Here is a 27,563-nt window from a genome sequence, read left to right as displayed (position 1 = left end):
CCTCAACATAGTTTACACTACCAAGGCTGGTAAGCCATCTCCTCCCTTAGTCTTTCCTGATGGCCCACTTCTGCTCTACCAGTCAGACTTTTCCAAATGGAGGCTTCATATCCTTACGGTCGCCATTTGTCATAGAAAACATAAAATAGATAACAAGAACACACCAATTTTTTTTCATAGAATCATAGAATAGTTAGGGTTGGAAAGGACCTCAAGATCATCTAGTTCCAACCCCCCTGCCATGGGCAGGGACCCCTGACACTAAACCATCCCCCCCAAGGCTTCATCCAACCTGGCCTTGAACACTGCCAGGGATGGAGCACTCACAACCTGCCTGGGAAACCCATTCCAGTGCCTCACCACCCTAACAGGAAAGAATTTCCTCCTTATATCCAGTCTAAACTTCCCCTGTTTAAGTTTTAACCCGTTACCCCTTGTCCTATCACTACAGTCCCTGATGAAGAGTCCCTCCCCAGCATCCCTATAGGCCCCCTTCAGGTACTGGAAGGCTGCTATGAGGTCTCCATGCAGCCTTCTCCAGGCTGAACAGCCCCAACTTCCTCAGCCTGTCTTCATACGGGAGGTGCTCCAGTCCCCTGATCATCCTCGTGGCCCTCCTCTGCACTTGTTCCAGCAGTTCCATGTCCTTTTTATGTTGAGGACACCAGAACTGCACACAATACTCCAAGTGAGGTCTCACAAGAGCTTGTTTCCACAGACTCATGCTGTAACCTTAATAACTTTGTTTCTCTCCATCTTATCCTGCCCATTCCCACTGGCTCTGCATTATGGCTGAGATGTTTCTGTTAGCTCCTCAGTGGCAGGGTGCATGTATTTTGTCTGAAGCAGAAGATGCTATGCACTGTTATGGTGAGAGTAAAGCGGCTAAATGTGTTCATGGCTGAACACAGAGGATAGATCAATACGGACACATGTGGCTCTGCATGCTCAGGTGGGGTACCTGGATGTCTGGAGCTGGGGTCGACTGTGTGTATGTGTTGGGATCAGAATGAGTCAGTGTGCATATGTGCAGAAGGACAGGTCTGTATCTGTGTACTTATAGCAGACGGTATGTGTATCAGCTTGGAGATTTGGACCTGGCCAGGAGCAAAAAGAGGGCCACTGTGCTCCCAGGCAATGTGTTAAGAGTGATACAGGTATCTTTCCACCTTTAAAAGTGAGAAGGGAAACCTCCCACTGACTGTTGTCATCCCCTAGGGACCTTCTGTCCTTTCTGGTGTGCTCTCAGCAGCACTGACTTGTAGGGTGAGCAGCAACTTACTGTCGCACAACAGCAGTGACCCTAACAGCAAGGCATGGATTCTTTTCGTGTCCTGCTACTCACAGAAGCTTTCACAGAGCTGCTCTCTGTTTGCAGAGAGCTCTTGACAGGATACAGGATGACTCGGGACCGAAGCTGAGAGGATGCACAGGTTCCCAGAAGGTGCCACAGCAGACATGTGAGGGAAGATCTGTGCAGGGTCATGAGGCACAGCAAGCACTCGAGGTCTGACTCTACTTTATTTGTCTGGGAGGGCCCAAGGGTGAAAGGGCACAAAATGGGCCTGGGGCAGAGGAACAGAAATTGAGCCAGGTGCCCTGCCCCCCCAGAAGCATGTTGCACTACTTGGGTGAGTGGAGCAATAGCACAGTCTGTCTGTCTGTCTGTCTGGGAAGATGCATTTTGGGAGGACCCCATGCTTGACTGCTCTCAGGTACCTTTGTTCATTGCTGTCCCTTCCTTCCTAGAAGAGTTTCATGCCACAGAAGAGATTTGTTTCTGCTCTTCATGTTCACCTTCTGTGTCACCCATGAGTGGCTGCCTCTTCTTCAGCTCCCGGTGGTACTTGGCCATAAGGGAGGCGTAAATGCAACCATAAGCAGCTGCCACCACCATCATGATGCACACAATGCCACAAACCACCCCTGCAATGATCACAGTGCCAATAGCCCGGCGCACGCTCACAGGCCTATAACGCTGTTTCTGAGGGCATCCCACGCTGGGCTCCACTTCTGTTTCTGGGCCCGATTTAGATTTGGAAGGAGTTGGGCTTCCTTTAGTGCAGGGTGGGCCAGTATTGTCCAGCACTGTAGAGCTGTTCTCATCATCCAGCTGGGAGCAGTAGTTAAACATCTCCATGGGCACCATTCGCATATCCTTCCCTTTCAGCTCCTTGGGCAGGGTACATGCCAGCTGATCGATTTTCCCACCTGTCCCAATAGAGATAATAGAAGTAAACCACAGCTTCATCCCCATACAGTGACAGCAGAGCTAGATCCTCGGTGGATTAAGTTCCTATGGCTCTGTTCACATCTGCTAAGTATTTGCTCTGCAGAAGTCAGCATTGTGATTAGCAAGTGGGGAGCTGCTTTGTTATAACAGTGGGGCCATAAAATCCAGTCCCTCATATGTGAATACACTCCTAAGTAGAAAGAGTATTCACGAGTCTGCCAGATACTCAGTGCTTGTCCAAGGTGGAGGGAGGGAGGAATGGCTCCCCCTTCATGCACTGGGCAGAAGGAGCACGTGTTATCCTTCAAAATTATTGTTTTGCCTGACTTGGAGGCATTTTACATAGGATGGTTTGGATTGGAAAGGACCTTAAGATCATCTAGTTTCAGCCCCTTGCCATGGGCAGGGACACCTTCTGCTTGACTAGGTTGCTCAAGGCCCTGTCCAGCCTGGACTTGACACTTCCAGGAATAGGGCATCCACAGCTTCCTTGGGCAATCTGTTCCAGTGTCTCACCACCCTCATGGTAAAGAATTTCTTCCTTATATCTAGCCTAAATCTCCCCTGTTTAAGTTTGAGTGCCTTAGCCCTCCACAGCTGGAACAGTTTCAACCATGGCAGCTGGCTTATATGTTTCTGCCTAGGTTGGATTTGACAGTAGAGCTCATGGTGCATGATATCTTTATAGACATCTTTCAGGCCAAGACATGAAAGCCTTCTGAAACCATCTATTAAATCAGCTTCATACTGTTTAGTGAGTTATATAAGTGTCAGTAGAACCATTTTAGAAAAGGAGAAATTAAAGCAAAAAGATAGGACCAGGTTGTATCTTCTCCAAATAACAGCAGACCCATCTTTGAACAACTAATCCATCCCCCCTCTGAAAATAATGACAGATGTTGAAACAAATGCTTGAGCAAGTTTGGGCAATGGCTTTGTAAGGGAGAAAAAAAAGCAACATTAACTCCATGTGCTTTTCACTGACTCTGTGACTTGAGAGTCAAGAAACAAAACAAACCATAAAGAAAAACAAAGAGGGAAGTGGCACTCATATGCTGGTTTGATTCTGCTCATACAAATGCATATTTCAGAGTGCAGTGTAGCCATAGGCATAGATAATCTCTTTGCAGCATGGCTGTGATTAGCAGAAATGTGACAGCTCTCCGCATGATTTGAGACCCTTTCCTACTCACTGGCTCCAGTGACAGAAGGTCAGGCATTCGATCATCATTCCTGTATAATGTGCCATCTTTCTTTGAGTCACAGCTCCTGAAAGCGTGTCATCCCATCAGCTTTCCTGCTAAGTGATATGTACCTTTCCAGCCTTCCATATCTCAAGAAAAAAAGCTGGAAAAACAAACTTGTCAAGAACTGCTTCGTTTGAAATGATTTTATAGCCAGTCTCACTTGGGGCCTGGCTTGTTAATATGAGCTTTAGTTTGGGTTTCCCAATATTAATTGCAGTATTTTTCTAAGTGGCACTCTTTCCTATGGGTCTTTTGTTGAAAACAAACCTGATTCTTTACAGCCCAATCTAGCTTCTAGTTCTTCCAGCTTAAGGAAGAGGACAGGATGATTATTTTCAAGCTTGAAAAGCATTTCTTCTCTTTAGGCAGAAAGGGTGAGGGGAGCTCATAGTCCTAAAATTTTTATGTTATTTCTCTCCCAAGAAAAAAAAAAAGAAAAAAGAAATCTTTCAGAATGGAAACAAAACAAGGAAATAGGAGATCTGGGGCGGCAGGGGACTTCTCAGTGTAGCAGTGGTGCTATATGTAGGTGCAGTGGTGCTAAACTGTCTCTTAGCACTGTGGCATGGTCCTCATGCTCCTTAGCTAAGATCTGACATTCGGGTCAGCCTGACCTACCAGATGTATCTGCCTGTGTTTCTTCCCTGCCTGCCTTTGTCTGCCTTTCCATGGAAGACCCACACTTCCACACTTGGCTCCCACTGCGCGAGCACCTACCTCGGTAGGAGAACCACTCCATCCAGTGCTTGAAGTCTCGGAGGTTGCAGTCACATTCCCAGGGGTTATCCCCAACTTGGAGTTGCTGCAGGCTGGTTAGTGGTTCGAAGGTCACCCTGTCCAGGCTCTGCAGGCGATTGGACCTGAGAGAGAGGGAGCGGAGGGCAGGCAGGTCATCAAAGATGCCCGAGGGTATTTGGGCCAGGCCGTTGATGGAGAGGTCCAGCTGGCGCAGCAGGGCCGTGTGTTGTAGCAGGTCCTTGTCTAAGGCCCGGATGCTGTTGTTCCTCAGCTGAAGCTCCGTGAGGTTCCCCAGGTCACTGAAGATGTTCTGAGGGAGCTGGTCCAAGAAGTTGTTGGATAGATCCAGCCTCTGTAGAGCAGAGAGGTTGGAAAACACTGCTCCTGGCAGGATGCTGAGTTTGTTGTTGAGAAAGAGGAAGGTCCTGGTGTTTGTGGGGATGTCTGAGGGGATGGATGAGAGGCCCAAGCCACTACAGTCCACTTCCAGGTTGCCACTGTTACACTTGCAGGAGGAAGGACAAGCAAAGAAGGACTCGGCAGCACACAGTGACAGCCAACAGCCAAGCACTGGTAGGTGAAAAGCAGGGCAGAGAGAGTGCATGTATTAGAACAGTGCTTTCCCATCCTCATCAATTGTCACCTTGACCACAGCTATGGCTATAATATAACCCTCACAGCGTGACTCTGCTGCAATGTCCTACAGTGTAACGAGCTTCTTCACAGCTACATCCCTTTACTGGAGGCCTGTTATCATGACTTTCCTGTTAGTCTTTTTGTCGTGAGCAAGAAGTAAATATCTTTCTAGTCTCATGAGGGAGTTAAAATGGTGCACCCCAAAAGAATTTGCTGCTAGGTACTAGAGCACTGGAACCTGTCAGAGGAGAATGGAGTAGAGAGTGGTGGGAGGCTCACCTCTGATAAAAGACAGCTCTTTCCAAACAGTCAGGATTGAGAGGGAAGGGGCTGCCCATGGCAGGGGGGTTGGAACTAGATGATCTTGAGGTCCTTTCCAACCCTAACTATTCTATGATTCTATGATTCTATGGCATATATTTAAGAAGCTCTATTTTTACAGAAATAGACATGTTAATGAAAAGCTTTTCAGAGAAATGAAAACAAAACAACCTCCATTTCAGTTGTGCTCCTGCACTTTTTGTATCCTAATCCTTGTGATAGATCAGGCTCATGTCTAAACTAGCCTCTAAATCAGGGTATCATTTGCTTTCCATATCCACAGTGTATTGTGTGGACCTTGTGGCAAAAGACTTTTTTATGAATTAGATTACACTACAAAGGGATGACCAATAAAGCTGTTAAAAGGTAACAACGAAACCCTAAACCACTGGATACCTGGTACTTCACATTGCTCTCAAAACAGTTTCTGAATCCCACAGCAATACCCCCACATCTGTCTCCTCTGACCAAAATTACCTACAGCAATGAAGATGAGGAAGAAAACTGTAGGTCAGTAGCTGAAGAAAGGGGTTTTATGAAAAAGGTTAGCACACCCCGTTTTGCCTGCACTGCCCCAAAAGGAAGTCCAGATAACACACAAACCAGCATTTTGTAGAGCTATTGTGGATCACCATTCCAGATGCTGGTCCAGATCCCATGAGTGGCATCAGGGCACTAGTTACCAATCCTCTTTGTGAGCCCGTGGCTTTTAAAACTCTCATTTCTGTGGCAAAGACGCACCAGCAACAGGGAAGCAAGCTTTGTGCCTCCTGTCATTGGAGGAGTGGGAGTTATGTTTAAGTAGACTATGTAAAACATTTGCATCCTTCATCTTAATTCCTTTTGTGGAATTGAGATTAGTTTCTCAATGTGGGAAGCAAATTCAGCTCCCTTGCTGCTTTTCAAGGTGACAAGTTTGAACATTTGACTAAAACTGAAGCAGGTTTGTTTGTACGTCATGCCCTGTCCTCTCCCTTTCTCACTTTTCTTCAGAGAAGGCAGTTGCTTGGGGCTGGTAGAGTCTTTTTAGGGGTGAACGGTAGCTGAAGTGGATGCATTTATTTTCCCTCCATTCTTTCCTGGACTGGAAACCAGATTCTTCTGCCCTAGTTTTTTTCCCAAGACTCAGCAAGCAGGTGTTTTGTTTCTTAACCCCAAAGGAATTGCGAAAGGACTGCCATAGGAGAGGGAGCCAGTGGAGAGCTTCTGGAGAAGCTGTGCCTGGATCAGCCATGCTCTTCCTCTCTTCCGTCACACCACTCTCTAGAGTTTAGTCTAACCCATAGCCCATTTTTTTATATTGTCTTGGCATCTGTCAGCAATGCTGCCTTCGTACTCAAACCATGTCATCCTGCATGGGGCCTTTTCATGTTCCCAGTGGTCCTTGTGAGAAGCAGCAGATTTGTGGACTGGTAGCATGAGGAGAACTACATGGTTTGGATCCTAAGCTATATAACACAGGACCAGAAAGATGATCAAAGGACTGGGAAGAGTGCCACGTGGGGAAAGGCTGAAAGAACTGGGCTTTGTCAGCCTAGAGAAGAGAAGGCTTGGGGGAGACCTTATCACCATGTTCCAGGATTTAAAGGGAGGCTACAAAGAAGGTGGAGACTCCTCTTTTACAAGGAGTGCCAGGGAAAAGCTGAGGGGTCATGGGCACAAGCTACTCCTGGGAAGATTCCAATTGGAGGCAAGAGGAATATTTTTCACAATGAGAACAGTCAACCATTGGAATAAACTCCCCAGGGAAGGTGTGAATTCCCAGTGTTGGACACATTTAAGATTTGGCTGGTCAGAGTGTTGGGACATACAGTCTAGGTCATGCTTTGCCTTAGAAAGGTTGGACCAGATGATCCTTGAGGTCCCTTTCAACCTGGTGTTCTGTGATTATGTGATGACTTCACTAAGGATCAGGGGATAAGTGTTCAGAGAGACAGTCTCGGGTCTTTTGTATTTCATCCATTCTTCACAATTCCTTCAAGAAATGTTTTGTCCTGTAGCTGAGATCTCAGGTGTACTTCAGCCCAGGCTGTGCCAATCTGTGTGCTCTTTTAATGATAATTGTGGATCCTTGTGGTAAAATACAAGAGAAATCTTTACCTTGAGCACCTGTGTGCTTTCTTATGTGGGGGTCAACAGCAAAGATTGCCATGAAAGCCGATCATAGCCTGTGGACTGGTGCAGTGCAGGTACTGGCTGGCTGGATGATACTTAATTCCATTCAGAATACATTGAGCTCTCGTAAGGAGAGAATTAAAAGAATGGGAGCTAGAGTGGGGAAGGGAGAGAGCCGTGAGTCACTCAAGTGACCCTATCTTTTCCATGATGCTCAACAAAAGTACAGTATTAATAATAGATTGACAGCTGTAATGATGAGATAACACTTAGCTGCTTTGTACACCAAGAAAGGCAAGAGCAGACTGTGTGTAATGCTACACAGGTGGCATTCTGTTCAGGGCTTATCTCTGAAAATGCCTACCCGCCACCAGCCCCAACTGGGTGGGTGTGGGGTTCCACCAGTATGGATGCTGGCAGCGGCTGGTAGGAACAAAGTCTCAGGCAGCTGGCTGCGGTTATGTTCAGAATCTGATTTATGCCAAGTTTCTGCAGCCATGTAGGATGTGCCAAAAATGTCTCGTTGTTGCCCATATATTGCTCTGTGTGCTTGGAAATATTTAACTAAAATCATAGAGAGGAGAAGGTCTGATGTGATTTTCAGTCCCTGCAAGAGGTGCATCCACTAGTATGTGAGTTGAGACCAAGGAATTCATCGCACTAGTTAGGACGAACCTCTATGGGGAAGAAAGGCAGGGAAACAGTAGACAGAACTTGACACTCTCCCAGCCCTATGGAAGGATGAGTAGCATGTGTTCTTGTGTTAGGGGAAGATGAAGTTACTTTGTGGGGTGTTTGGTGACTAGTAGGTGACAGAAAGCTGATCTAGGTATATCAGATTAAGTCAAGACACAGTAGCATTAATTATAAATAATTTATACAGCAGTCTAGTCTGTAAAGATGGATTACAAAGATGACTGTTTTCTGGAGAAGGAAATAATTTCCCCAGCTTCTTACAGTGGCAGCCCCAAATTTGATCAGGGGGATGGGAACAAGGGAAACCAGAGACCTGCTTGGCGCTTGGGTATGTAATAGTGATGGACACTAAGTTCTCCCTTTCCTCTGCTGTGGTCCACAGATGCTTCTGGGAACTGCAGGTACACTCCTAGAAGCCTCACATCACCATAGCCATCTCTGCTCTGCACTCAGGGATGCTGTAGCAGATGCCCCAGTCTACTGGGAAGATGCCTAGTCTGAACTTTTACGTTTAATGTAAAAGAGATCTTCTTTATTTACTCCTTGATTTTCACTGCATGTGGCAGTGCCCAGTAGGAGAATTCTGCATTTGCATCCTGTGTTCCCTTCTAAAATCTGTCATGACTTCTGCTGTAAATCACTGGGAGCCTTGCCCAGCAGCCTATATATATATATATATATATATATATATACACACATATTCCTACCACAGAGAGGGGTCTGCAGCTCACAGGATGCCAATCTGAGAAATGCTCAGGGTGGCTCTTTGTGCAGTGGTATCTGTTTCTCACCTGCCAGGCCCACTGGAATTCAGCAATCATCACTCGCTGTCCCACTTTAAGCCCATCTTCAGCTTTAGAGTCTCACTCTCCCTCCCACCTAGCCTGGCCTCTAAAGGAATCAGGAATTAGTTCAAACATCTCCATTCTTAGCTGTCCCTCTCCCCTATTCTTAACCCTGATGTGACCTATTTTCTTTCCACTCCCTTGACAAACAGAATCATTGTACTTAGTACCTGAGTAGGCATTACTTACAACAAGCCTCTTGCCACCTCATGAGGAACCTGCTCCTCCACCTGTGGCCAGCAGTTGTAGGCAGCATTGTTGTCTTCTCCAGCGTGTCTTCACATCCACCAGCCAGCCTGGCACACAGCCCCAAAGGGAGGAGGAATGACCTTGTATCCTGCCTGCCAGGTCCTGGAGGGGCAGAGCAGAAGAGTGGGTGAGACTCAGTTGCCTGGGCACAAGACACAGGGCTGAGCTGAGTGTTGTCCTTTCTCCTCCTCAGCTAGAGTTTTGCCTCTAAGGAATCAGCTCCATTTTGGAGAAGAGATGGAGGATGTTTCAGGAGGCACAGAGTGGCAAAGGCACAATGTTAATTCACTTTGAACATCACAGTGCAGAAATACGGCCTGATTCACCTTGGTGTCGAAGAGACAAGCCCATGTTTGAGTAGTCTGCTATGGTAGCTACATTAGCCTCACACTCAAGGTTAACCTGCTGAATTGCTGAGCTGACCCTGCCAGAGCAGCAGACTCCAGCTCGCTCCCTTTTGCCTCCACACAGGTGGTACAACCTGTCCATCCTCTCCCTGATGCACAGCTTAGGCTCACTGAGGTCTGGGTACCAGCGACTGCCAAGCCACTTCTCCACTGCCCTGTATTCCCTGCTAGCACTTCCTTTCTGTTTGAAGGTAAAATGGATGTGGTGGCTGGAGCGGGGCTGAGCAGAGCACAGCTTCAGCATGGGGATTTCACACTGCAGCAACTGCAGGAGCTAAAGAGCAAGTGAGGGAGCCTCAAAGGAGAAGGGAGGACCTGGGGCAGGGGAGACTGAGTGGGAGTGTTGAAAAGAGAGGAATTGCATCTTAATTAGGAGAAGGAAAAATGCTCAGACTAATTAGAAACCCAAAGACCATAAACTCTCCCCTGACAATAGCTGACTGACAACAGGTTCCAACTTCCCTCCCGCTTCCTTTTCGGATACAGGCAAGCAGGAAAAAAGGGAAACACCGCAGACCCTCCTGTCCCCCTGCTTGCTCTCAGATGTGCCACCCACAGTCACAGCAGCAGTTGGATGGACACGTTTCAAACAGGGTACAGAAATACATAATCCTCCACCCTCTCTGAGGGGCTCTGACAACATCCACTGCCGTTATTTTAGCTGGGTGCAGCACTCCCACTGGGACACTCTCCCCACACACGTGCCAGCTGCTTCCCCTCCCCCAGGCTCCCAGGAATGGTTAATTTTATATGGGAAAGTAAACCACTAGGAAATATTTAAATTAGCATCTTGATGAGAGAGATGAGCAGGCTCGGTGCCTGGACTAGTACATTCTGCAAGGCTATTTAGATCATTTACCCAAATGCCAATGCACCAAATAGATGAATACCCCTCACAGAACCGAAACCACTCGCTGCAGCCCCCCACTCCCCAAACTGAGCTTGAGCCCTTTCCCTGCAGTCTCCACTGAAGGAGAAGCCACAGCAAATAGCTGTCCCCATTCACTGCTTGCATTCACCCTGGCTGAGAAGGGGGCTTTCAGCCTCCCCCATATCAATGTATCCATCCTAAATGCCACCCCTGAAGTCTCCTGTCCCCATCAGTAGCGACAAGGATGAAAAGCCACAAGCACTTACCTGGAGGGGCTCTGCCCACAGCCACTTCCACCCGACTCCCCAGGCACTGCCCAGTTACTGCCTCTTCCTTTCCTCTCCCTCCTTGACTTTCACTCCCGGCAGCAGGCTTTCCGTGTGCTCTATTTAACTCCCTACAGCACAGGAATAAACGGCAGAGTTAAGCTGACAGCCACAGAGCCTTATCTGCCTGCTGGAGAGCGGGAGCCGATCAGCTCCAAATCCCATCGCTGAACGATCGAGTCCTCACTGTCAGCATCAGGGGCTGCCTGCCACACTCTGCCTTTCCCTCTTCCCCACCTTCATTCCATCTAACTTTGTCAGGGTTATAGATAGCTCTGTTCCTTGCGCTCTTGCCTTTTGGCTCTGTTTTGTAACACCCCATCTGTATCAGCTGGCTCAGCTCCAATCAGGGGGGCTAAGCCTTTTTTTCTTTTAAAAGAAAAAAACCCAGCTTCCTTAGGTGCTTCGTGACACGGCTTCCCTCCGTGGTCTCCCCTCAGCCCCGGTCCCTGCTTATGTCAAGGGCTGGTGTCTCCCCATCCCCTGTTGCTGCTCTGTGCAGTCCAGCCACGCCATCCCCAGGCAGCAGTTAGGGGCTGAAAGCAGGATGGGCATACCCAGGTGTGAGGATGGGGTCAGGGTTTCTACCCCTAGCTCCTGCTCTGCCAGGGCAAGTCCAGATCTTGCAGTCATTTCTGCACCTCATGGGCGCCTCTTTCTCTGAGGCAGCGCCAGGGCTCAAGCACAGAGTGCAGGGTGGGAGGAGCAGCCGTGTATAAATAAGCCCTTTCCCTATGTTTAGAATTTATTACAGTGCATAGTGATTAACACCTGTTCAGGCTTTACTGCTGTCTCCTGCGCTGCAACATGCACAAAGATGGAGGCGCCTTGATAAACCCGAGATAATTTTAAAAGCATGTCACATAAACACATCACTCCTGCCCCACACAGATAGCAGCCACCCTTTGTGCACTCATACACATGTTTCTAAGACTTAAACGCAACTATCTTCATGTATGTATGCAGATACAGTCACCAGTCTAACTTATGTTTACAAACGTGTGCGCAGTTGAGCATGCACACGTACTGGGGGCTCTTCTGTAACCTGTATTTATCAACATCCACGTCTTGCATAGAACTGCCTGCTTCTCCATGTATAGGACACGCTCAGGTGGCAGCGCAGTAGATTCGGAATAGATAGAGGCTCCTGGCTGCCGAAGTACAAGGGGCAATGAGCTTTTGCATTTATACCTTGACATAGTATGTTTATGGAGAAATTTTAATTCCCAGGATCCAAAAAACCCCCAGTTTCTCTCATGCATCTATTGGCCATAAGCACATTAGACCCTTAGTAATTACTGTTCTGCAGCCAGGAGATAGCAAGGTGGCAGAGAGGATTTCTGAGTTTCTTTTTTACAGTTTTTTCTGATTTGTCTTGAATTCTGACTTTATTAGCTGGTTTACTGTGGCCCAAGAGATGCCTTCTGCTCTGCAGAGCACCAGGCCAGCTGTGCTCACTGCCAATGCAGCATTGGGAACCCCGTAGTCCTGGGGCAACTAGCATCTGCCCACACCTCAAGGCTCTCCAAGCACCACCAAATCTGGCTGGCTGCTTTTAGCCTGACAGCCAGGGACTTTTCAGCAGCGAGGACTCTGCCACACCTGGGAATGCCCCCCATACACCCCCAGCCCAAGGGGAGGGGCACTGGCCTAGCATGTCATTGCCTGGGTTTGGGGGGCTCAAGGCTGATCAGCACTGCTGCAGCTCTGAATAGTCTGAAGGCACTCGAGGGCTCCACAAATCAGGCATTAGTCTTTCTTCTGGGCGTACTAGATAGTTCCTTCTCCCTGGAGCAACACGTCAGCTGAATGCCGTGTCACATGGGACATGGTATCCAGAGCTTTCTTCCACATGCTTGAAGTTAAGTCTCTTTTCCAGATTCTGGAGAAAGGAACAGGGTAGCCTGTGGTGCTGGTGATAGACTTTTCTTTTTGCTGTTTGATATAGGACAGAAGAAGGCAACTTTTACAGTTTCAGCTCAGAGCAACAGAATGAAATCATCCATTTCTGGCCCGTGGTCTCCAGTGGCCAAAAATACACTGAGCTAAAGTGCCACTTGGACATTTGGCCTGCTGTCAGACTCTAGAGGACTCTCTAATGAGGATTCCCCTAATTAGCTTGAACAGGAAACTTTACTGCTGGGGAGGAGGGGGGGATGGAGGCGGAGGATATTGTAATGACTCTGCAGCACTTGCCAGGGCATAAAAGCTACAGCAGCCACTATCCCTGTTTTGTGCTTGCCTTCTCCCTGCCCAGGCACCAGGAATGTTTGCAGTGACAATCTAAAGCCTTAGCTTTTGTAAATAGGGTCCCAAGAATCATGCTATGAGGGTGGGGAGGGTTTTGGCTTACTGCATCCACATACTGCTTTAGTAACGCTTTCCAATTCTGTGGCACCTTCCATCTGCTCTAGAAATGGCTCTTACTGTAGTTGTAGGTGGTGTTATTTTGTATGTAATGACCCCCAGAAGGAAGGCTGTGGTCACAGCCTATAGTGCCTCTGTCTAGGTCAGTGGATAAAGCTATCCCATTTTCCAGACGGGGACACTGAGGCTAGAGAGACAGGTGACTGTGTCACTAGGATGAGCCATGGTCAAAAACAGAGCCCAGCACCTCTGTCTCTGATTATCTCTCCAAGTACTTGGCACTAACCCTTGGATCATGGCTCAGGGATCAGACTCCGTTAACAGCCTGGCTTATGAGCATTGGCAGGGCATGTGGGTGACCTATATTACTAAAGGGTAGGTAACAGAGGCTGCAGCAGATGCCAGTGATAAATTATCAGGAAGTACATGCAGACATTCATCCCTCCCCCACACTCTGCTTGCAGAATGTTGGCAAAGTCCTTTTTCCCTTTCCAATGCTGTATTGCTTTAGCTTTTACCAGAAAAGCAGCAAGGTGATGGAGGGCATGGAGAACACTTCAAGGATATTACCTTTCTCCCCTCCCATTTCCTTGTTGCTTTTAGGATTCCTGTTTTATTACCATCACCCCATAATAGAGGGGGATAGTGGTACCGCTGCACCTGGAGACTAAAGCATGTTGTTCTGTGTCTGTTTCTTCATGAGCCCTTTGGGGGACAAGAGTCACAGAGGGCACGGAGACACATCAGCCATGTGGTCTGATTACAGCAATTGGAAATTCATGAAGTGACCTGGCTGATGAGCCCTAGTGGGGAGTCATGCTCCTGACAGTACCCCAAGTGGGCTTGGGTGGCATGGAGATGATCTTGGCCTGTTCTTGTTCCCCCAGCAGACCTAAGTCAGTTGTGCAAATTGTTGACCACGAGAGGTCTCATTGTCTCAGTGGCAGCTCCTCATTTGTGGTCTAATTGGACTGCAGAAGCACCCAGAGATGGCAGCCAAGCTCAGCAGAACTGTAGAAACATGCAGCATGTGTCGCTGTCCCAGTGAGCTTCTTAAGCTAAATAGCTGGGGGCTTCATTTCCAGCAGTTGCTGATTTATTAACACGAGTGTTCAAGATTCATTAGTGTTGTGCTGTCACAACCAGTGCAAAGCACATTTTAAATTCATACTAGAAGCTCAGCTGCAGGAGAAATGATGCCATCTGACTTGCAGTGATCAATCACAGCTAAGCAAAGCACCTCATACAGAAAGCTGTAAAATAGAAAGTGTGCAAACCCCACTTTGTATTGTAAGGGACTCTGCCACATTCCTGACTGGGTGTGAATAAAACCTCACCCTGTTTTCTGGGATGTGAAGAGGTCAAAAAGCTTCTGACCTTTGGAAGAACAGTGTGTAGGCACCTCTGAAATGCAGATGTGATTGTTGTTAAAAGATGTTTCATCCACAAGCCCTCTCCAAGAAAGATCAGCTTTATTCCCATTTTATGGAGGGGTAAACTGTCATAGAGGTAAAAATGGCTGCTGAGTTTGGCTGGCTGAAATTTCAGCTGCCTAGCTTTTCATACTTCTTCAAGAGCTCACATTAGTTCCTCACTCAGGATTTTTGAAGCCATCAAGTGTGGTGCTTGGACTGGATCACTTGGGCTTCCAAATGCTCTCCTGTTGAGCAGAGGTGATTTGTAGTGCTTTCCAAAGTAACACAGAATAAAGGAGATTTGGCCAGGCTTTCCCAAAGCTTCCTGACAGGCCTGTGGCAAAATCAGGAGAGAAGCCAGGTGTCTTGATTCTTCATCCTGTACCTTAGCCGGGAAACATTACTTGCATCCCAAGCCTGACCAATGCAGGATAATGAGACTGGGAGATGTTGGAGGGGCTGGAAATACCAAGGGCATCAGGCATCATCAAACCCTCTGAGAAAACATAGATCTGCTGAAGGGGAGCCAGGGTGGATATCACTGATGGGAAAGACCCAGATTGCTGTGGAGAAGTGGGATTCCTTGGGAAGCTGTGGAAGCAGGTGGGGAGACTGGGATATCCAGCACGGGAGTGACAGGAAAGTCCCAGTGCAGTGAGAGTGTGGCATATGGAGGAGGCCCAGAGCAGCAGCAGGAGGAGAGCTGAGGGGGCAGTTGACAGGAAGAAATCCAGCCATGTGTGTGCCAGCATCTTCTCCGAGTATTACTGAATGCAACAGACCACGTGTGTGTTTCCTCCATGCAAAACAGAGGCAGCTGAGAAGGGAAGCGGGTGATGGAGTGGGAGAGGGGCTCAGAGGAGGGACACGTGAGCTGGCTACCCAGTTTCCTTCTCTTTTTCTTGTCACAGAGTGATGTTTTTGTTCTTCTCACACTGTTGGCAAAAATTGGTAACCGAGTGAGATGTGGAGGGGGGTTCTACATGAAGGCTGAGATAACATTTTCTGATCCAGCCAGGAACAGTTGGCTGTGGGTGGTGGCTTGTCACCAGCCCTGCCAATTCTAATCCAGATCCCAGTTTTCATCTTTCTCTCAGCTGTGGAGTGAAGTGCCTTCTCTACAACTTTAATTTCCTACAGGGGTTAATCCCATGGTCAGTAGTAGCTCAGGCCTTTAATCCTTGCACTCAGCCTCTCAACAGAAGGACTGCAGCCACTCCTCATGCAGCAGGTCTGGGGGAGGAACCCTTCTGCTCCCAGTTCCTCCTTTACACCCCACAAGCATCCTTCACTGTCATATAACATGCTGCTCCCGCCCTCCTGACAGGCCTGCCCTGGGGGTGTGGGTGAGTGGCACAACCCAGGGAGAGCTCCAGGCAGAGAATGCAGTTTAGTAGGAGAATCCCGATTCTGTGATTCTCATTCCCCTCCCCAGCCTACACACAGGTATTTTCCGCACTTAGTTGGATGGTGCTCTGAATCCCAAAGTAATCTCTTTCATAAGTGGGTGTTGTTCAAGAAGAAGGGTATGTATAAGCCCACATTTGTGAAGGACTCTCTGAGGGCTCAGAAATTTTGGCATGACCCAATACCTTCCCTGGGTCTCGTATTAGGGGCAAAGGACGCAGCAGATCCATAAGAGGGAAGGTGCCAGCCTGTCTGAGATACATTTACATGGACAGAATAGTAGATGGAGGTGCATCAGTTTAGCAGCAAGATAGGAAAATGTAAGGGGTTTTTATCAATATAGCTCTCAGTTCACAGTTCTGTCCCCAGATTGCTAGGCCAGATGTCTATCAAATAGCACAGCCAGACTGCTAAATCAGGAGGCTTCCAGAGCAATACCAAGAAACCCTGTCACATCTTGCAGGAGCCAAGGCACTTTGGCCATAAGCCTTTCTCCTTTTGCTTCCTTATTCCTAGAATCAGGAGAGCTTCTGCAAGCTCCCGTGCGCAGAAAATGTCGCACACCTACTTGTTTGCCATCATTCATCTCTGCATTAGCCCAAGAACTGGCTTTGCCTTTTTTCATAGCCTCTATTCTGAAATACACCAGGACTCCAAGCTCACTAGCGTTCCTAGTGCTTGACTCTTGTTACTTTTGCTTCTGGTGGAGAAGCCAACATGATGGAGAGCTGCTGCCTGCCACCTAAGCTGCTGAGAGAGAGAATTCCTCCCCGTCTTCCTCACCCAGCACTTTGGCTGTGCTTCTCTGGCTGCCAGCCTCTCAGAATGAGACCATTGGCTGCAAGGGTAGTGGCTTGCCACTTTAGCAGTTGGAGCAGGAGGAGAGAGAGGAGGTAGAACAAACAGGGGGTCAAAGGAAGAACACCACTACCGTCTCACCTCACAGTTCTGTGCCCTGGGCATGTACACAGGGGCAGGGATCATCCATGCATGCACAGAAGGGTGGGAAGAGCACAACATGCTAGAATTAAATCCTGTCTGCTCTTGTCATAAGGGGATCAGTGACCTAGCACACACACAGCTCCTGGCAAACCTCCCAAGGAAAGGCTGACTGTTGTTCACACACAGTGCATTTATACTGGACTCTGAAGGAGACCTTTTTCTGCCTTAGTGAGTTGCATAGGTCTGCTTGATTGTCACTGCGGTTCTCTTCTGCTTCCCCATCACCCCACTATCACCTTCCCAGAGTATCCAAGATGGGCATCCTGGCAAAGTCCACACAAACTTCATGGGGTCGAGGCCTGAAGCTCCAGGGGTGCCTGATGTTCTCTGGGACATATTTATACTCTTTACAAGCTGGGAACATTGCCCATGGATCAACAAGATGTGGTGACACTCTCACAACCCAGACCTCCAGCCAAGATCCTTGGATGCATCTGGGTTAGCAAACAGATCATAGCCTCATATTGCAGAGCTTGTGAGGTTGGGGAAGGCCTTCAAAACTCATGTGACTTTAGTTTTCTGGAAGGTTTGTAGCCACAGAACAGAAGGCAACATTCACATCCCATCAAAATCAATGCAAGCATTGTGGGGAGCAAGGCTCACCTTCAGCCCCTCTCCCACCAACAGTTACCTTCCAGGAAATCACAGCAGCAGCATGCCCTGCTTTGGGGAGCACCAGCAGCAGAGAGCTTCACCAGGAATGGAAAGAGAGCCCAAGTTGCTTCTAACATCTCCAGACTCAGTATGTGGTCCTACTATTTCATTCCTTGTGTGACAGCATGGTCCACGGGGAAGGAAACTTCCCAGTCTCCTCGGAGTGAGGAGGAGCATGATAGCAGGGCCTGTCTTTAAAGTAAGAGCCTTTGCTTGCAGTCAGCCATGAAGTTCAGACTTGTATGGATCAGCTGTACATGTAAGTCTCTGTCCTTCCTATGGTTAGGTGTGGGGTGTTGCAGTGTATAAATAATAGGAAGTCTGTTGTTTTCCCATTCATAAAAGAAGAATGAAGATGTCATTTTCATTTTTAAAACCAAATTGGCATATGATAAAATATGCCATTTGGCTTGCAAAGCCAAGCACTTAAATGTGAGTTAATACCTGCACAACCTTAATTCAGCCACTTGCATGTACACATTACAACACAGCCTTTACTTACCTGAAAGCACTATTTCTTTTTTTCACAGGACCCTGTGCCATACTCAGTGCAAAGGGCACACCAATACTCCAGCTGACAATGAGGCTGTTGTAATAAATAAGGCCATTTTTTATGTGGTCGGCATTAAATATTAAACCATAGTTTTGGCACGTGGCCACGGTCTCTCCATTCCTAATTTTGCAGGTGCACAACATGAGACCCTAGGGGCCATTTTGCAGAACTGCTGAGCATTCACAGCTGCTTTCCAAAATCCTGGCAGCTTAGCCAGCAAACTGGTTTGGTCTTGAGAACTCAATGGCACCAAGAGCCAAGAGACCCCAAGCTCCAGTCATGCACCTGCTGCTCCTTCCCCATGTGGCTAAAGGGCAAGTCTTTTTTCCCTTCTAAAGCAAGGAAAACAACTATTCTGTCTGCCTTATCAGAAGCATAAATTCTCTATCATCAGCTATGAGGCGATTGTAGCAGTGAGCATCTTCAGAACACCACAAGACAATGAATAATGATGTATTGCCTGCAGGGCTTGGATGGCAGACAGTAAACAAATAAAACAGGCACACGCTTTGCAGTACTAAAAAATCAGTAACAGCCCTTTGCTTCACTCCCCAAGCAGCATGTAGCTGGTGCCCTGAATGAGGCAGCTTATGGAAATACAGCCTGTGATCCTACCAGTCAGGGCTGCAACTCAATGCAGATGGCATGCTGCCACCAATCCTGACATCTCCTGACTTTCAACTGGTTGGTTTCGTGATGTGAATAAAACTGTATTCCACATAAACCAACCCCTTGCAGGTGAAGTAACTTGACCTTCCATCTCTCCAGCCTGGAACTGAACTGGTTTATAGAAAAAAGTACTTCTTCTTGCTATTAGGATACCCTCAGCCACACAAAGCATTCTGGTGAGCCAGCATTTGGTAAAGCCAGGAGTAAGGTATTGTGTTACAAGGTACTTCCATACGGCAGACACAGAAACAGCCCAGGACTCCAGCTCCTTCCCACTGAGAACTGCAGTGTGTCAATGGTGTGGCACTCTGGAAGATTACCAGGAGCATCCCAGTATGGTCATTTGAATTACTTTTTGAGCCACCCAGGCTGGGACAGATGTCAAGTGGTGTAAGCAGCTGCTTGTAACCAAACATGGCAAGTGAGGGAAACTGCTTGGGCTCTCTTTTGAATCAGCAACAGGCAAGTTCTGAAGAGTCACTGAAGACCTGCCCAGAAATGCCCTTGCACAGGCTTGAGCCTGTCACTATCCTGTTCCAGCCTCTACTGGATGCTCTTGTCCAAGTATCCTCATGGCCCTGTGCTGCTGCTGGTCCTCCCTGCTGCATCAAGTCGCAGGTCTGTTTTCACCAGGCTTCTGTGATGCTGAAAAGCCTAGAAAATCCTTTTTGCATCAGGCTTAGAAAAGCCAGAGGAAGGGCAGGAAGCTGGAGTAGCTCATGAAGATATCCAAGCACCTTGCTAGCATGTGGCATTCACTTTGCTGAAGGCAAGGGTAAAGCTATGATCTGGCATAAAAATTACATAAGAAGGCTTCCCCCCTTTCTCTTTGCAAACAGCCCCTTTGCTCAGGATTTACCATAATTCCTCCAGCTGGGCAAGATACACTAACAGAGGCTGCACTGATGTCTGACGGGGAGACAACTCCCGCAAGCCTTCCGCTCATGTGGAATAATTCCCTTGCAAATGTTGTTTGCCAACAGCAGTTAGAGGAAGATCCACCCCCCACCCCCAACAGACCGGAGCAATAAAGATCATCAGAAAAATGGTCTGCAGTTCTGGAAAGGCACCCCCTCCTCACTGCTAGAAATGCCCCGTGCTTTGTGACAGGTCCCTGTGTGCCTTTAAGGGTTCCCCGGTCTTTTAAGGGTTTCCTTCTTTAAACCCTGCAATAGCAGCTGCTCCAGCCCTTCCCCAGATGAGATCTTCATTTCTCCCTCCATCCTTGGGTGGCAGATCAGGCACTGGCAGCAGAGCAGTGCTGGAACCTGCAGGTGCCATCAGGGATGCTCTGGATGTGGCACATTCAGACTACCTGACATTCCACATGGTGGGCCTGGGGCCCAGCTCAGCCATGACCTGGTTGGAGTAACAGCTCCAAACATCCTCTCTTCCCAGACCAGGAAAGCTTGGCTTTTACATGTCTCTCTTAATTAGCATGAGATGCAGTGGCAGTAATAAACTGGGCAGGCAGAGGGAGAAGCTGGGGCAGGCAGAATGCCCTGTATGGGATGTATGTGTGCACGTGTCTGTGCATGTGTATATACGCACACGTGTATATATGCAACACACACACTAACACATACATACCCTTATGCATAGGGGGCTTCACATCAACTCATTCAGGACCTCATTCTCCCCTTTCCTCCCAGGCAGGACTGGAAAAGGCTGTGAAGTTTCTCTGTGCTTTTTCACCCCCACCCTCAGTGCTGTGCTTTCTGCCCAGAAGTTCAGAAATCACAGGGTCAGCCTGCCGGGATGCCAGAAGCAACTTGGGTCTTATATTTGGCTCTGCTTGTGGTATGGCATCCTTCACTTCACATCCTGTGGTTGTGTCTGTGTGCTTTGTGTGTGAAACTGTACATGCTCACACACACGTAAGGACCCCCTCTGAATCCTAAAGCTGGGTGCTGAGTGCTAGACCTGTTCAGTTTTGGTCCTCGCTTCTCCATTTTAGGTTGTTCTTACTAAGATAGCTGAGACCAAAATGATGCCCAGCAAAGCCACCACAGGTCAGTTGAGCGGCAGCTCATATGCTCACCCCTCTCACAAACATAAGGCGGGGGAACAAAAGCCAAGGCTCAGGGGAACTGCTCGGTACCCAATGGCCACAGGACCAAGCCTCAAAGCTGCACCTGAGCTGGTGCCATTCACAGCTGGGAGAAGTTGCCCCCGGCTGCCGGCACTGAAACCGGACTGGAACCAGTACCAGCAGCCTCTGCGGCAGGGCTGTCGTTCTGCCTTATCGGCAAGACGGCTGCCTGCCAGCCTCGCACAACCGGGACTCCTGCGCTGTGCCGCCTGGCAGGTAGTGCTGCCCCTGACCACCACTCTCCTCCCCGGGGAAGCCGGTTCCTGGGGGCAGCTCCACTGATCTCACATAGCTGGGGAGTGGGGGGGTGGGGGCGATACAAAAGAGACGTCTTTACTTACCTCTCTGGGGCTGGGCTGGACCCTCCGGTGAGGACGACAGCTCTGTCAGCAAACCCGGTACAATCCCAGAGCAAATTCAGCGGAAAGTGCCTCCGTTGCCGGCTGGGCTCTCGATGGACCCTAGCTGTCAGGAGCCCCTCCTAGCCAGCCGCTCGCCACACATGGAGGGCAGAGGAAGCTCACGGCGAGATGGCAGCGTGGGAAAGGAACTGTAATCCTCCGTAAATAATAAACAGGGGGAGAAGGAAAGAGAGACGGGAGAGGGAGCGACTGCGCGCAGCGAAGTGACAGCTGGGGGTACATCTGCGATGGCAGCAGCACACGCACAGGAGCGCGCACAGACAGTGCAGAGGAGTCACCCCGCCAGGCAGGCAGGGTCTGCTCTGCAACACCCAGAGGAAGGAGCTCGGGAGATTCCCGTGTCTCTCAACCCATCCTGGAGAAAGGGCAGTTGCTGTCAGTCCCTCTTTCCCCCTCCTCCCTTTGCCTCCATCCCTCTGCGGGAGCCAAGGAACTCACCAAGGGGTAAGGAGATGCCAGGGTGGGGGGAGCTCCCCACAGCCCCTCGGGAGGCAGATTGGTCAGGCACAGGTTATGAGAGGAGGCACAGAGCTGAATGCCTCCTCCCCTCCCTCCATCTCTCCCCTTCTTGGTAGATGGCTCATGACAATAAACCGAGAGAGGAAAGCACAAGGAGAAGGGACAAGCCCTGGGGTTTGTATAGGGCTGAGATGAGCAGCTGCAGTGAAGGGGAAGCAGTGGGGGAAAGCACAGGGGGCCTGGGAGCAGGGCACCCCCTTCCCACCAGTGTTCCAGAGGCAGGGGGGGGAGGCAGTGTGTCTGACAGAGAGACTTAACGGAGAGGTGCCCACCGCGGGCTGGTCACATCCTGCCCAGCCACAGCCAGCATCCCCAGCAGCTGCCGTAATGCTTCCCTCCTTGGAGGCAGCATGACCTTGTGTCTGTGTCCTTGAGGTATCAGGGAAAACTTGAGGAGTGCTGGTAGGGGGTAGTTGGGAAGAGGGGAATGGGTGAAAGAGAGGAGCGTTTGCACCCACAGTTCATTCCCCTGCATTTGGTGTGTGGCAGGGAGATGTGCTCAGCCAGATGTCCAGCTTGGGGTGTGGTTACATCCACACAGTGACAGAGGCATCCCCTGCCCTCCCTGACACAGCCTATTGGTACCATCAAATCCAGCCCACTGCCTCTTTCAGGCTTCCCTCTGTGCTCTCCTGTGGGCTCCTGCAGCCACCCCAATCCCACAAATCAGACCCCTTGCTTGCCTTCCTCCAGCTTGCTGAAGACCTCTGTAGCTCGTATGTACAAGAATTACTCTTTCACTGATCCACCTGAACTGCCTCTTCCATCAGGTCCAGTACTGTAAACAGGCTGCCCTTGGTCTGGGCTTTCTGTTCATTTTAAGTTGCCTGGAAGTTATTTTTTAAGTAAAATTTTTAGGGGGCTTCAAGTAAAATTTTGAGTGGGGCAGCTCCACCGCTAGCTTGAGAGGGAAAATAGGAATATTTCAGAAATAGAGAATGGGGAATGCAAATGGACAGTACGGGCAGGGCTGCTCTGCTGCTGTGGCGCCTTCTTCCATTTGAATCACAGGGTTTATTTAACTACTGGACTAGCTGCCATGAAAATGGGTTGTTAATGACAAGGTAAATCTTGATTAGCACTGTGCAGGACATGGTCTTGTGATTGTTACACCTTTTTGTTTGTGCAGCAGGCCCAAGAGTTAAATCTTGGGGAAAGCTCCTTATGAGAACAGCATATGGACAATAAAAGAGAGAAGCCGGGGAAGGCAGACAGAGAAAGAGACAAGCAGAGGATGAGCTAATGAGGCAGACATGCTCAACAGAGGGATGAACAGGTGGAGGGGAAGGCTCTTATCTCCACAGTGAATCGCAGCACAAGAACCCAGAGAAAGCCAGCAGCAGCCATGCAGTGGGCACTGCTTGGGTTTGGTGGGAAGCCATTCACAGGTCTGGGTAGCTCATCGACATGAAGTGATACTAACTAAGCAAGTGATATTAACTAAGCAAGGTGCACAGCATTGCTCTTCCACGTGTTTAATTTCCCTGCTGGGATGCTACAGTTGCACAGGGTGTTTGCACAGTGGTAGGAATAAACCTATCAGCCACGGTCTCTCTGAGGACTCCACGGTTATTGCTGTGCTGCACACTAGAGCCACTCATCATTTCGCAGGCTTCAGATCTTCCCACTGCTGCAGCATATGCTTTGCCACCAGAGCAAAAAGGCTCATTAATGATCAGTTGTACTTCGGAACGAGCAGACAGGGGTTTAGTCCAGTTTTCTCCCTCTCACCTGAGCTGTAGCATCATCCTTGCCTCAGGCAAGTTTCCTTCTTTCTCCCCAGCCCCACCAATAGCCTGAAGGCACCCAGGCATCTATTTGTTACTAGCACTGGGAGGGTGATTGGGGCCTGTTTCCCCTCAGTTCTCGTGTTTTCCTCAGGTCACCTGAATGTGTGGAAGTTTCTCACAGCTCTTGCCATGAGCTGCCAATCCCCACTGACTGGCAAGGAGTGGTGGTGCCAGGCATGAGTATGGAGCAATCCCTCCAGCGTGGTACCCTGTAATGTGTACATCCAAACAAGCAAACCTGGCTGCAAGGCAGAATAGCTCCCAGCTTTGCTTTCAATGACCTCTTCAGACTGTGCCATGGTGTGAGGAGGAGAGTAGTGCTCACCACGGCTCCATGAGGAATAGCTAGAAATGTGTGCTGGACCACGGGAAAGGAAGGGCTAATGCAGAGAAGACGTGTAAGCTCAAGCCCTACAGAGAGGTTAGGTCCACAGAGATTGCATTGAAAGGACAAGGATTGCTGACAGATGGCAGGGACAGGTTAGACATAGCTGTGAGTGATGTGGAAAGAGGAAAAAGAGAGCTGGGAGACTTTGCTTTCTGTCCCTGCCACCAGCCACCAGCGCAAGCCTCCAGGAGCTATCCTTCTTCATGTTGCAGTCAACTCTGTCCTAGTTTGGTACATGGTATTCATGCTTCCTGAGCAGAGGCAAGAATTCACAATCAGGGGCTAAGCTCACCTTGAAGAACAGTTTAAGGCCAGATGTTCCCACTGGCAAAAACATGAGCCACTGAGTAAGCCTCTGCATTGCAAGGTTAGTTATGTAGGTGTCAACTCCCCTTCAGATCTCATAAAAACTCCATGTTCTGAGTAGTGCTCAGTCCCATTGATGTGATCTGCTGTAATAAGGGGAATAACTTTTTCCTGAGATGGTGTTAAAGGAAAACGATGAATTTATTTAAAGCTACATACCAAATCGGATGCGTGGGCCTGATCGGACTCAGCAGCAACAGCACCATTTGCCTTCTGTCATGAGCTGCTGGTTTGTCAGCAGGGGCACCAAGCCAAACCATGCCTGCAATAGCCCCGCTGAAGCTGATGAATCTTCACCCGAGCTGGACTCAGCCCCATCCCTCCTCCTTTGTTTACATTCTTTGTCTTGTCTGGTTTGTGTTCTGCAAAGCTTAGGGCAAGGCAGCTCTACAAAATCGTTCCTTTCCTCACGTACAGGCAGTCAGATTCAGTCTACAGCATGGAGAGCTGGATAATAAATGCACCTGCGATACACGGGATTTTTTAAGATGGAATAGCAATGGGAATGTGACAAGGACACTGATATAATAGGCAGAACTCATGCCAGGTGCCAGGGTCTCTGTACATGCTGCAAGAAAATATACCATTGCATACTCCAGTTTTAATTCATACCCATCTGAATTAGAGCATCAGATCATACTGTTAACTTAAAAGCACCCACACAGCATGATTCAGATTTAAAGGATCTGTTCCCCCTTTGAAGGTCCTGCTAATTCAGAGGAAATCTGTAGAAACAGCAACACTTCATCCACCCGATATTGGTGGTTGTGAAAAAAGGCTCAAACTTTCCCTCTCTGTGCTTCTTTTTCTCCCTCACTTGCACTTTATATTCTATTTCAAGGTCCTGCTTGAGGCTGTAGTTCCTGCAGAGCATTTGGATTCAACTAGTTGACACACAGCCCCGTTGCTTCTGTCACAGTGCCAGGCTGCGCACGACTGCACTGGTTATTACATGTGTTTGCAGGCAACCTACCCAGGGACAGCTAGGTTATTCTGTCAGGGAGACCCTGCACTACTTCTTCTCCTGTGGAGCTATGCCTTACTTCAGGAGCATGATGCTGGGAATAGAAGAGAAATTAAGCCAAGAAATTAGGACGCACTTCATTAAGAAACGCACTTCTGCTTAGCCCGGCGTTCACTGGGCTGGGACCGGGTAACAAAGCACTGCTTGTAATCAACACCTTTCCATCAAATGGCATTCATATTTCTGTGCTTTTGTAATGGCTTAGGAGCCATCTAAATTGCTGTGGTCTCCCCTTGAGACAGGTGGGGTTCTGAATGAATCCCTTCCTCACACTGGCCTACTTTATTTCCACCTGATGCTGTGCTGTGCAAGAGTTGAGGCTGAGGTGATCAGAAACATCTGCAAATCTACAAAAGACAAAGATGAAAGTTCACACACTCGCTGCCCTGGGGTTTTTGGTGGGACTTTTTTTGTTGCTGTGATTTTTTTTGTAGCTCCATAGTGTTTAGTGGGAGGGAGGTGTCGGTACCTCAGTACAGACACTGTCCCCTTTTCCTCTACCTTGTTAAACCTCTGACTCTCACTTGGCAGCCTGAGTCAGCACTGATCCCCTGATACTTGTCATTCACACTTGGAAGCAGGTTGCAATCGTGGTTTTCATCCCATCACTTCAGGCAAATATTTACTCCTCCTTTCCTAATTTGTATTTGTCCTTCCGCCTCTGGTACTTTCTTCTTTTCATCCTCCCCCTTTCTTGTTTCCTATAGCGGTGGGTGTGCAAATCAAGCTGGAGTTGCTCCAACGCAAGTTTTGGATGGCCATGCAACAGGTAGGAGTATCAGCAGTCATGTAGAGAGGCAATTTAATGGTGTTCGTCAGCAAGGTCAATGCTATGTTATATCACATATGATGGCATTTTGATGAAGGCTTTTGTGACATTCATATTAAAAGATTTATGAAGTAGATTAGTTTGAAGTCACACATTTCTGTAATCCTTTGACGGCACTAATGCCACGTGAGCCGTGAGTCTGTTCCACAAATGCTGCCTTGACAGTGTCAGCATCCTGGCCTGGCTTTAGCTCTGCTGCATATGACACATTTAATTGTGGAAATATGTTTGTGCTCATTCAGCCTTTCAGAAACCTCATGGAAATCTGCAGTTTTGGGCACATGTAAAAAAAATAAATGTACTGCCCTCTTATCTTGCTAATGATAACAAAATGCTACCAGCTTGCCAAAATACAAATCACTTGCTCCAGGGATAAGCTTTCAGTGGTGTCCTAATTTTGGACACTCTTGCTGGACTGAAAGAAATGGAATAATTAAAACAACTGCTCTGGTCTGAGAGTCAGGAAAAGTGAAATACCTTTCCCTTACCACCCAGGGGCTTTCCCCTGGCTTTGTTTTGGGGGAGATATATTGGAGGGGTGAGACTGATGGGACCAAAGCAGCACACAGCAGAAGTGTCTCTCTGCTGTCAGAAAAAGGAACTATTATCTGGGGATGACAGAGAAGATAGAAGGACAGGAGGCTGCCTGCTGGGAGCGAGCACAGGTGGGGAACAGAGTTGGCCATGGTGGAAGGAGCATCCTTGCAGGTGGGATAGCACATAAACCTAACCTGAGCTAAAAATACTTCTTCAAAGTGCGTGAGCATATCCTGGTGCATCAGCAGAGAGCTTCATTTTTAAATATCTCCTTAGGGCCATACCCAGGCAGTTCTCACATAAACAAGCCCACATGGGTGTTAAGTGAAACCGGGAAGCCTGATTAAAGAAGCTGAAAAGAGGCCTGTGTGCCAAGTGCCTGCAAGCCATGGCCCTGCTAGGTGCTGATATGAAAAAGAGCCTGCATATGGCTCTGGAGGACATGACCTCCGTTTGACAGAGGAATGACTAACAGATCCTGTTTTCTCTCTCCCGCTTCACCGCATGCTGTGCCGCTCTGGATGTCCATGCTGTGCCTCCCGTTTCCCAGCCCAATGACAGTGATGTAAGTAGACAAAAGCTGGGGACAGGGAGGCATCCCAGCAGGCCCTACCACAGCTCTCAGCTTCGTAATTGTGTTGTTTATGTGCCAGCATATTATAGGCACTGTCCCTTGTCCGCAGTCACTGGAGACGGTCCAAGCCGTCGTAGGCTGTGTTTGTCTTCACAGTAATTAAGTGTCTTTGGCAAAGCTCAAAGTGCTCTAGGTCACAGCATTTCAGAGACCTGACCAACAGCAGGAAGATGCTGTGAAGTAAGCTGGTCTCTGAGGAGGGACCTGTGCC

The 27,563-nt window shown here is 48.7% G+C and overlaps 2 protein-coding genes across 3 annotated transcripts in view; one reads left to right on the top strand and one right to left on the bottom strand.

Annotated features, from left to right (window-relative positions):
* CACNA2D4 (calcium voltage-gated channel auxiliary subunit alpha2delta 4) overlaps window positions 1-27,563 on the top strand; it is a 125,323-nt gene that overhangs the window by 74,082 nt on the left and 23,678 nt on the right. The window contains exons 28-29 of the mRNA XM_065664160.1: window positions 26,060-26,121; window positions 27,269-27,283. Of these exons, the coding sequence (XP_065520232.1) occupies window positions 26,060-26,121; window positions 27,269-27,283 (77 nt within the window). The remainder of the gene's footprint in view (window positions 1-26,059; window positions 26,122-27,268; window positions 27,284-27,563) is intronic.
* LRTM2 (leucine rich repeats and transmembrane domains 2) lies at window positions 1,505-21,537 on the bottom strand. Of its 2 annotated transcripts, XM_065682642.1 has the most exons (5): window positions 21,185-21,537; window positions 10,625-10,755; window positions 9,021-9,182; window positions 4,198-4,788; window positions 1,505-2,211 (listed from the first exon to the last, which is right to left on the bottom strand). In XM_065682642.1, exons 3-5 carry the CDS (start codon window positions 9,085-9,087, stop codon window positions 1,757-1,759), a joined length of 1,113 nt encoding a protein of 370 aa, XP_065538714.1. In that variant the 5' UTR covers window positions 9,088-9,182; window positions 10,625-10,755; window positions 21,185-21,537; the 3' UTR covers window positions 1,505-1,756. The 2 variants fall into 2 exon arrangements, with proteins under 2 accessions (XP_065538714.1, XP_065538715.1); XM_065682643.1 differs by lacking the exon at window positions 10,625-10,755.

The sequence above is a fragment of the Lathamus discolor genome, chromosome 1 (assembly GCF_037157495.1).
Source record: "Lathamus discolor isolate bLatDis1 chromosome 1, bLatDis1.hap1, whole genome shotgun sequence".
NCBI lineage: Eukaryota > Metazoa > Chordata > Aves > Psittaciformes > Psittacidae > Lathamus > Lathamus discolor.
This window is presented reverse-complemented; position numbering and strand designations above follow the sequence as displayed.